General features: G+C 33.1%; 3 protein-coding genes across 3 annotated transcripts in view; 2 read left to right on the top strand and 1 right to left on the bottom strand.

Annotated features, from left to right (window-relative positions):
* The first annotated feature begins 509 nt into the window (after window positions 1-509).
* On the top strand, window positions 510-3,115 carry LOC106713356 (innexin inx2). Its single transcript, XM_014506157.2, has 4 exons — window positions 510-799; window positions 1,276-1,467; window positions 1,875-2,014; window positions 2,569-3,115. The coding sequence occupies exons 1-4, from the start codon at window positions 547-549 to the stop codon at window positions 3,094-3,096; spliced, it is 1,113 nt and encodes a 370-aa protein (XP_014361643.1). The 5' UTR covers window positions 510-546; the 3' UTR covers window positions 3,097-3,115.
* Window positions 3,116-3,776: 661 nt separating this feature from the next.
* LOC106713357 (protein BUD31 homolog) lies at window positions 3,777-4,693 on the bottom strand. The gene is made up of 3 exons (XM_014506158.2): window positions 4,607-4,693; window positions 4,387-4,500; window positions 3,777-4,180 (listed from the first exon to the last, which is right to left on the bottom strand). The coding sequence occupies exons 2-3, from the start codon at window positions 4,478-4,480 to the stop codon at window positions 3,840-3,842; spliced, it is 435 nt and encodes a 144-aa protein (XP_014361644.1). The 5' UTR covers window positions 4,481-4,500; window positions 4,607-4,693; the 3' UTR covers window positions 3,777-3,839.
* A 1,594-nt stretch (window positions 4,694-6,287) lies between these two features.
* Window positions 6,288-11,385, top strand: part of LOC106713338 (unconventional myosin-XV) — a 94,165-nt gene continuing 89,067 nt past the window's right edge. The window contains exon 1 of the mRNA XM_045679772.1: window positions 6,288-6,491. The gene's annotated coding sequence lies outside the window, so the exon portion shown is untranslated. The remainder of the gene's footprint in view (window positions 6,492-11,385) is intronic.

Here is an 11,385-nt window from a genome sequence, read left to right as displayed (position 1 = left end):
GTGCTAGAAAACTTTGAATGATATATTTATGTTCAGTATTGTTGTATTAGACAAGATAACTGCATAACATTTGAAGGAGAGAAAAAAAAATTTTTTTTGCAGACCAGTGTAATTACTATTTTATCTCAGTTTACAATACGTAATTACTGTCGCTTACTTTTATAATAAAAAAAGTTATGAACTTGGTAAAAGTTGTTCAATTTTCTTAGTTCCTTAACGACCTTTATAAAAAAATTGAGTGTTTGTTTTTATTTACCCTTGATATTGATCTTAACAAGAAACTTACCTAATTTTCTATTCTTTACTACTGCCTTACAAATATTACGTGCAAACTACTTTTTAAAATTAACAAAATTTTATAAATATTCTTAATTTAAATATAAGACTGCTTTTTATGATAAAATAATGAAAATATTTTATAAATATGTCAAAACTTCGCCGTTTCCGTCAATTTTTATAAACAGTTTTGCGGGTAAAATATTCTCGGTGTAGTGTTCTTCGGAAGAAAACTTTGTTTTATAGTGGTTTCATGCGTAATAAACGAAGATGATGGATTTACTATCGCCTTTTCGTTCCTTTCTTAAGCCGAAAAAAATAATCACGGATAATAATGTGTTTCGACTACATTATAAATTCACGGTGATAATGTTGTTCATGTTCACTTTGATGGTTACTTCTAAACAGTTTTTTGGGGAACCAATGCATTGCATGAGCGGATCAGACAAAGATGATAACAAGGATGCGATAAACAATTACTGTTGGATTTATGGGACGTATACTTTAAAAAGCCAACTAAACGGTAAGAACTTTAATTTATTCCCTATCTTATTAGATAGGAATTTTTGAATTCACGTTGCACTCTCAAACTACTATAACATAAAACTTGTCTATTTTTTACTTGTGAATAAGCAGCTATACTAATAATTTGTAAAAAATTTTCTTATAAAAGTTTAAAATGCCAATTTGCATAACAGACTTTTTTCACATGAAATTCATTAAAAATGTGGTCCCACAATTTAAGTTAAAAGAACAAAAGTAATCCTAATAGCTTAGAGATTCAAATTCAATCATTCGTTATGAAGTATTAAGAATTTGCCATTATGAAAAAATAAAAGTTAAATTAATTGACCAATTATTGTTTTTCCTAAGATCATTAAGTTATATATGTTACTATATACTGTTTTTGAATTTTAATTTGAAATAATACTAGTCTTTAATTATAAATAAACTGTATAACTTTGCACAGTGCATGTAACTTTATATTCTGTTTCACAGGAATAGAAGGCAAGCACATGGTGTATGCCGGTGTAGGTCCTGGCTTAAATAAAAATGATGACCAAATTGAGCATACTTATTACCAGTGGGTCTGTTTTGTTCTACTCGGACAGGCTTTCATGTTCTACATACCACATTACCTTTGGAAGTCTTGGGAGGGGGGCAGAGTTAGAGATTTGTCTGCTAATTTGAGTATGTAATTTATTTAATATTGAATTCTATCTAATAACAAATACCTATGAGAAACTTTTTAGATATATCTCTTACTTGCAAAATATACATTATAGTCTTAAAGACCCTTTTATGTGCCACATGTTATACATAAAAAAGAAAAATACTTTATTATATTATTATATATTGAGGTACTTTTTTAAAAGTAGTATAATGAAATGCAAATTAAATAAAACAAATTAAATATATGAATAACAATAAATAATTCATAAAGCTATTTTTTTTTTCTACTGGTTTTATTTAATTTTCTATATTTATTTGGGTCTAATATAGTAATTAGATTTGGCTTTACTTCTGGTTGAAAGATTGATCTGAAGTGAAGAAGAAAACCTTTATGATGTTTAAAGTATTTTTGAAAACTTTTCCAGCATTCCCGATTGTAGCAAAAGACTGGTCTGATGGACCTCGTCAGCAACTACTGGCCTACTTCAATAGTCTGAACACATGCACACACAACATGTATGCACTTCGGTTTGCCTTCTGTGAATTTTTGAATCTTGCTAATGTGGTTAGTAAAATATAATTAACTAGCTTTTACCCGCGACTCCGTCCGCGCGGAATAAAAAATAGAAAATGGGGTAAAAATTATCCTATGTCTGTTTCCTGGTTCTAAGCTACCTGCTCACCAATTTACAGTCAAATCGATTCAGCCGTTCTTGAGTTATAAATAGTGTAACTAACACGATTTTCTTTTATATATATAGATTTTTTAATGTACCAATGTCTCTTAACCTGTCATAATTAGGATACTGTTAACCCATTGAATAGAATAGAAATTTTAAGATGTTGCATACCTCAATGGTTATTTTTTTTTTAAATACATCTGTAATTTTGTTCACAATGTGTATCAAACATACTCAAAGACCGTCATCTCTCTTGGCTTAACGAGACAAATTAAGTCCTCAACCATATTGGATTTGGTTGTACACTAGACCAAAAGTAGCTGAACTGTTTTTCTGTATTTGGATCTTGAAATCTTTAGTTTTGTTTTTGGGGAAGAAGCGATAAAATCTTTAGTTATTTTATCAATAATATTCCTAATTTAATACATTGTTTTTACAGATTGGTCAAATATTTCTCTTGGACATATTTTTGGATGGCTCATTCCGCGATTATGGTGCTGCTGTGGCTTCATTCACCCATCATCCGCGACTCTCCACAGACATGACTGACTTTGTCTCAGTTAACCCAATGGATAAATTTTTCCCGAAGGTAACGAAATGCTGGTTCAGATCATATGGACCTTCAGGAACCATACAGTTCAAAGACCGACTATGTGTGCTACCATTGAATGTAATAAATGAAAAGATTTTTATTATACTTTGGTTTTGGCTGGTTATTTTAGCTTCTCTCTCGGCTCTAGCGGTATTGTTTCGTGTACTAATATTTTGTATACCAGCTTTACGTACGTACATCCTTACAGCCCGGTTGAGACGTATCAAGAGGTCTCCGGTATCAAAAATTGTTAAACATTACAGTTTTGGTGACTGGTTTGTACTTTACTTGCTGAGCAAAAATATCAATCAAATTGTATGTATAGATTTAGTTAAGGAATTGGCAAAGGACTTACAGTGGACTGAATGTGTTTAAATCTTTATATTTTATAACTTTTTTTTATTAACCTTAAATGATTAAAATATTGTTAGGACAAAGTTATGTAGCTGGTCTCAAAGTACAATTTAAATTATAAAACATTATGTAAACTTAATAAGCACTGACTGAGTTAAGAGTACATAAAGTATTAGGAATAAATAAGTGTTAATTACTAAGAATCTCATGTCATACAAATATTGAGGTAATTGTAATTAAAAGAATATTCAAAACACGGTACATTTGTGATTTAGAACATGAGTATTAATATAAAAAGGTGTTTCTTTGTTTAGTTAAAACAATTTTTCAGTTGTTTAAAAATTTATTTTTAGTTTGATTTTGTGTTTGGTTTTAAAAATAACTTGAAATTTTGAGTTGATTAGGTAACTAACAGTATACTTCTATATTGTCTTGATTACCATTAAATATTGATTTTAAGTTGTTTTTGGTTTATTATTTTATGTAACAATGTTAAGTAAATTCTAAAAGAGAAGTCAGTTTTTATTTTTGTTAAATTCTGTAGCAGTTATCACATTTTATTTTGTTTTTCATCAGATTTATTATTTTGATTAAAGAATATTTAAGATAAATTAATTATTTTTATTTCCATGCATTATTCTCAACACCCAAAAGAAAATCAGGTTGTAGAAATCTAACTTTAAAAATACCAATGTTTAAAAATATATATTTTAATATACGTAGCTTATGAAAACACTTAAAATGTACAGTACTATGTCCTATGATTACCCGGAGCATCCTCGACAACCACAATGAACACATTCTACAATTCTTCCTTCTTCCAGCTTGCTTTTTGGCACTCTGCATATACAGTTAGTAGCAAAATTAGTGTCCCTTGTTTGTATACATCTTAAGCAGCAAAGATTCTCATAGCCGGTTTTCTTCCATTTAGCAATTAGGTTAGCATCAGCTATTTTCTCATCCAGACAGTACTGATAGAGCTCTCTACTGATAGCTTTACGTCTATAAAATAAGTCATAAATGTATCTAGACTTCTGATGGTGTATTTTGAATATTGGCCACAGTGATTCCTGCTTTCTCTTACCCTCGTGAGGTTCTGTTTCCGCTGTAATAACAACAAATACTTTAGCGTTTAATTTCTATGAATACTGTGGTGTGTAAATATAATTGAAAAAGTTATAGGTTAGGGTTAGGCCATCATTTCTCTGATTAGATAAATGTTGACTACCAACAGCCTGAATTGCAATAGTTTAATGATGATATGATACATATATTTAGGATGTTCTCCACTTATAGGTTACCTTTACGTACCTTCTCGCATTTTTTGTTCAAGTTCTTCAAGTGTAGGTTCAATCAATTCCCATCCCTCAGGTGGTGATTTACGACTGCGGCGAACTTTCGGCATGTTTATTTACAGAAATAAACCTGAAAATGCATAACTATGTTTTCAAGCAAATCATTAAATTAATCGCAAGAATACGTTATAAGAGCACTCAATTTAATTTATCACTTAAGAACTTTACTCAATTACCTTGTCTTAATACTTTTTAAAAGATTTTAGAGATTAAACATAAAATCAAAACAAGCAATATTCTTTCGATACTGACTGACTTTGTTGACAGATGCTTATTTTGACAGTTTCACAAAACGCAGCGCAGATATATCTAAATGGAGAAACCAAAAAAATTTTGTTTTAAAAAATGAAATATTTTCTAATTAATTTATAAGTAAATAGTCGAGCAATATCTTTTATGTGTTTTTATATAAAAATAATAAAGACATCTGTTTTTGGCAATGAGGCGACTTACATTGAGTTGTTCTTTTGTAATTTTTTGACCAAAGTTCCTACGAACAACGTTAATTATTTTGTGAAAACCTAAAAATTGCTCTTGTAGACTTGTACCTATTATTTGATTTGATCCATTATAATTGAGCATTCTTAACTGTTTCAAGCGGTCGACTGCAAAAATTAGCACTACCAAAGAATATAGTAACCATTATCAGGAACTTCTGGGGTACCCACATCGATTGGAGGTCGCCCAGGACGCCCTGGCCGGTCTTCTTGCACCACAGGGTTATGCCATGTAACTGAGTGTTCTTTGAACTTTGAATTGAATGATGCTGGTTGGTTTTAGTCTGAGAGAAAAAAATCAAAGTGTTAAAACGCGGGACCGTGGTATCCAATTACTGTCCATTATTACTGGTTCTTCTTTGATAAATATATATATGACGTACGGTTTTGAGCCCACTCAGACTGATCTTCTGAAAAGAAATTCACTAATTTCAAAATTATGAAATACTCGCAGATACTTTTGCTATTCAAAATAAATAGGCAACGTAACGCATCTACTGATTATATACTCCAGCGCCAGTCAAATTAAGATGTGGCGGTAATACTTGTAAACTTGAAATTAACTGAATATCTTGAGGTGTCATCATTTTAAGATGAGTAAACAATGTTCAGTGTAACTTGTAGAGTAGTATAATAGCGTCCACACTAGACTTATGTATGCGAAGACAAACATTACGAACATGGTATACGGCAGTAAGCAAATACGAGGGAAAAGATTCCGATCGAATGGCCCACCGCTATGGCGCGTCCGGATTAGGGCTTAGGAGCTCAAGATCATCAGACACTATCAATATTTTTAATCTTGCACCCGCTGTTCCTACATTTACGGTTAGGCAATTCGCTGCACCTTAAAATGCTAAAATAGCTACCTACATAAAGTAAGTACACACCTTAATTAGTTGGTGTAAAATGAGTAAATTTTGCGAAAAGGCGCACACTGTTTTCCATTCGTAGTGTTTCTAGAATTAGGATTAACCTAAGAAACTTTTGTGTTTTTTTTTTTTTTTTCAATTATGCTATTATGTATATCTAATCTTATCTACGTTTTGTTTTGAGCTTTTCATTAGATTCGTTAGATAATAGTTGTTTAGTAAGTAAGCATTACATTCACAACTTTATTTTGAAGCTTACGCGTCAACTTTTTAGCGCATGAATTTATTTTTCTTTTTTTTACAACTCGTCACATTTTACCTGTAGAGTGTGTGAATAACGGGCCTACCTATGCAGTGTGCGAGAGTACGATAAATTCCCTTCACGCTCCCACCAATGGTCTAAAAAGCGAGTGAGAGCGAGATGGGAATAGCTTCCGCGACTCGTTTACTTTGGAATGCGGTGTTGCGTTCGCGCACCTATACAAGCAGCCAGTCATTTTATATCTTCGCAACTAGGCTGTGGTAGCCGCGGAACTTTATAAACTTTGATAAAAAAATGTGTGTTTGACGACGATTTCTGTGTGTTGATTGTAAATAAGTGCTGTATTGTGTACAAAAGTGAAGGAAATTTGTGTTATGAAGTTAAGTTGACGCAGCTACAAAGGAACTTCGGGTGTATCGCTTATTTACCTGTAAGTTAAAGCGTACGTGTCGTGTGACGTCGAAGTTTTTACTCCTGCCGATCCTTTTCTTTGCGAATGAGACAGCCTTTTGTGTGACTTATAGCATAATATAATAGAATGTTTAAAATGACGAGATGAATGATTAGTAAATAATAATACCGTGATAAATGGTTACGTTAAGTCATTGAAGAATAATATCAGACTTGATTATTTTTCCTCTCTTATTGAGTCATTATTAAAGATATTACCTATATCAGAATCATTAAGTGCTCACTATGGGAGGCCCTTAGTGAAGATTAAGTATAAAAATATAAGTTTTTAGAATTAATTACTGTATTACGTCTGTTTATTAATAGCATAACAAATTCTGTATACTAATAGAAGTAATAAGATGGCTTCACAACTAGTGAAGTAAGCAAAAAGGAACTGGAAACAATTTATTCGATTGCCATTTTCAGATCTACCGTTGCAAAGCGCCTCCAAATTAAACGCGTTGTATAAAAACTTACCATTCTATGACTGACTGCTACTCCGTAACTATTAACTAATGTATTCCATCTGAATCTTACTAATATTAGGTCCTTACATATGAAATTGGCGTTTTTCGTACTGGCCACTTTAATCACGAATTTCTCCTCTTTGGTAAGGAATTCCAAATTAAAATTTGTACAGCTATAGACTCATGTATTTGTGGTTCGATGACCGTCATTCATTTGTTTTTTTTCTTCTGTTTTTTTCTGTTTTCGTCACTCATTTTACAAAATGGAAAACTTAAAATATCGCATTATTTACGAGTACGAGTTCCGCCGTGGCACTAGTGCTGCGGAAACGACTCGAAGGGTGAATGATGTGTATGGCGGTCGTGTTGCAAAAGAAAACACAGTTCGTTTTTGGTTCAAACGTTTTCGTTCTGGAAATTTCGATCTGCAGAACAAGCCCCGTGGACGGCCTGAGACTCAAGTTGATAATGAAGAGTTGAAGGCTATTGTGGAAGCGGATCCATCGCAAACCACGTCCGAATTAGCTGCAGGCTGCGATGTTAGTGATAAAACTGTTTTAATTCACTTGAAGCAAATTGGGAAGATTAAAAAGCTTGAAAGGTGGGTACCTCACGAATTGACTGAAGCAAACCGGCAAACGCGCGTCGACTGTTGCGTTACATTACTAAACCGGCACAATAATGAAGGTATTTTAAACCGAATCATTACCTGTGATGAAAAATGGGTTCTTTACGATAATCGGAAGCGCTCAGCGCAATGGTTGGATCCTGGCCAGCCAGCCAAATCCTGCCCCAAGCGAAAATTAACCCCAAAAAAGTTACTTGTAAGCGTTTGGTGGACTAGTGCCGGTATTGTTCTTTACAGTTTTCTCAAATCTGGCCAGACTATTACGGCTGATGTCTATTGTCAGCAATTGCAAACCATGATGGAAAAGCTAGCGGCTAAACAACCTAGGCTGGTCAATCGCTCCACGCCACTGCTGCTTCACGACAACGCTAGACCACACACTGCGCAACAGACGGCTACTAAATTAGAAGAGCTTCGATTGGAAAGTCTAAGACATCCTCCGTACTCCCCGGACCTTGCTCCAACAGATTACCATTTTTTTCGAAATTTGGATAACTTCTTGCAAGGGAAAAAATTCAACTCCGATGGGGCAGTCCAAATCGCCTTCAAAGATTTTATTGATTCCCGTCCGACTGGTTTTTTTAGTAAAGGGATCAATGAACTACCTATGAGATGGCAAAAGTGCATAGAAAATAATGGTTCATACTTTGATTAATTAAATATATTATATTAAAAAATATTCGACTTTTTGTTCCTCCCATACAAAACGCCAATTTCATATGTAAGGACCTAATATTATAAATGCGAATGTTTAGATAATTTATGGATGGATGGATGTTTGTTTGAAGGTATCCCCGCAACGACTCAACGGATATTGATGAAATTTGGCACAGATGTAGAACATAGTCTGGAAGAACACACAGGCTTACTTATTTTTTTATTTCAAAGGCCGCGTGGACAAAGTCGCGTGCAACAGCTAGTACAAAAAATGTGTAAAAACTTTATAGATTATAAAAAAATGTAGGCTTCGTAGAGTTGTATTTCGTGACGTTATTTTTAATAAATAATTCATTTTGAAAGTTACCGCCTTGTTATGTAACTTGTCTATAAATAAACACGTTTAGATTCTTAAATTTTTAATACAAGCTTCTTGATAAAATATCTTCGTCTGAGATGAGAGCAGTCAAGTAACTTTAAAAATCATACTACGGACTATCGGACGGACCTAGGGTTGCCAGGTCGCCAAAACTAGCCGGATAGACCAGCCAGTTTGACCGGACATGGGTAGAAAGGTCGGACACCCTTTATTATTTAGAATTTTGTCTCAGTATTAACAGGTGCACTCTCGTTTGGGAAATATAAAAAGCCTAACAAAAGCCGGACAACCATTTATTTTGACCGGACACGCAATCAAAAAGCCTATCTATGTCCGGCTTTATCCGGACGCCTGGCAATGCTAGACGGACCTATCTGCGAAAACTTCGTTGACCATTATTTACACTCACAATCATGGTGTTGTTTTCTATAGATCATACTTTTATTTAATATAACTATATTTAGTGAACATATGTTGTTAGCATCATAAAAACATTTAATTTAATCTGTGAATACACGTTAGTTGACTAGTGATATAACGTGACTCCAAGTCACGTCCCATTAAGTCGAGCTATAAAAAGTGCCGAGCAATTATTTGAACTTTATTGGATAGTTGATCAATGGACGAAGCTAGAAAATGAACAGCTTTTCAATAAAAAAAAATGAATTAGGTTAAACAGCGTAGATTACTTAAACATGTGTACTATTAGTGTTTTTTTCTAAGAAAATGAAAGGGATGTTTTTATGCATTAATACTCACCAATGTCACTCCATTGCAATTCTAGGGTTATCCTTGTACTTAAGTATCATAGAAGAAATCAGATTACAAACTAAATTTACTTAATAACAGAGATACTGTGAAATATAGACTGAACTAAGTCAAACAAAAGCTCTCACGATGCAATAACCCTGAGAAGAATGAGGTCATTCGAAGTATTATTTAAATGCCTTCCAACAAATTTAAGACAAATCTGTAGACAGATAAAAAATCACGCGGAATCATAATATTGTGTCATGATCAATAATACGAATGATTAATATTGTGTTTTAAATTAAATTAACTATTAAATGTCTTATACGAATTTAACTGTTTAATGTGGAACCAAATGTTATTGTTTTAGCGTTGCTAGGCCTCCGGATAAAGCCGGACATATGTAGGCTTTTTGATTTCGTGTCCGGCCAAAATAAACGGTTGTCCGGCTTTTGTTGGGCTTTTTACATTTCCCAAATGAGAGTGTACCTATTAATACTGAGACAAAATTCTAAATAATTCAGGACCTTTCTACCCAAATGTCCGACCAAACTGGCTGGTCTGTCCGGCTAGTAGGTTTGGCGACCAGGCAACCCTACTTGCAATTAAATCCTGAATATTGGAAGACTTGCTGTCGTCCACGATGAATTAAAAAAAACGTAATAAGTAGCCTACGTGTTCTTCTAGACTATGTTCTACATCTGTACCAAATTTCAATAAGATCCGTACAGCCGTTTCGGAGATACTTTCAAACAAACATCCATCCATCCATCTAAACATTCGCATTAATAATATTAGTAAGATTGTAACTCAATATTTTGTAGACAGCGTGCGTCATCATATTGAATAGGATGTAATGTTCACGATACAACCTCGGTTACTAAGCCGTGAACTGAGAATTTTGAAACTTCAATGAATATACATAATATTATATACGTAAATTGATACTGTTTTGTTGACTATATAAAGTTTGTATTTACGCAAAGAAAATGTTAGTGTTCATATAAGAAAAAAATTAAATAGGTACATCTTACTAAAAACGCAAATGTTTAGATAGACGGAAAAAAATGTCTGTTAGAACATATCGCCAGAACGTATCTGGATGAAATTTGGCATGGATAGAGATCATAATCTGGAAGAAAACATAAGCTACTTTTTAAATTTTTTTCTTAATTCCACGTAGACGGAGTCGTGAGCGATAGCTATTTGACAAATAAACTTATCATAACCAGAACTCTTAATCTTTTACGAATTGAACAAACGTTAGATTGTTTTTAATTAGTCACAAACTGAAGAACTTATGATTACCAAATATCATTAGGATACATAGGAATGTGAAACTATTAAATTGATAATAATTGCAATTATTATAGGTAAGGAATGTAATTGCACAAGCGAAGTCATTATAATAATACTAGTTGTCGCCCGCGACTATCCGCGCGACATTTAAAAAAAACCTGAATAAGAAGCCTATGAGTTCTTCCAGACTATGCTCTACATCTGTGCCAAATTACATCAATATCCGTTGAGGTGTTTCGGAAATAGATACCTTCAATCAGACATCCATCCATCTAAACATTCACATTTATAATATTAGTAAGAAGGTTAAAAGGATGATGTATATTGTGGGAGTCATACGTTTTAATATGTGCTCACATTGTTCGTGAGTGCGTTTTGAATAAATATTTTATAGTTGTATCTAGTAAGCAGTTACGATATTTGATTGCGCAAGCTTTTAATTGGCAATGCATGATTATTTATATAATAGGCATTTAATTTTTTACAATTTTGACGCACGTCTGAGTAATTTTAGGAACCTAGACTTATACGACTCACGAAATTCTGTACCTAAATAGCAATTAATTCCAATTAACATTTAATTCATACTAAAATTAAGCTCGTTTCAGAAGATAGTCTATTTTATTAAGATAAAGTTGTACAACTTCATGTCTTCCATACGACAGTATTTACTCTGCATGCATTCCTTGCA

This window comes from Papilio machaon, chromosome 10 (genome assembly GCF_912999745.1).
Source record: "Papilio machaon chromosome 10, ilPapMach1.1, whole genome shotgun sequence".
Classification (NCBI taxonomy): Eukaryota; Metazoa; Arthropoda; class Insecta; order Lepidoptera; family Papilionidae; genus Papilio; species Papilio machaon.
The sequence above is the reverse complement of the archived record's forward strand: the minus strand, read 5'-3'. Positions and strand labels throughout refer to the sequence as shown.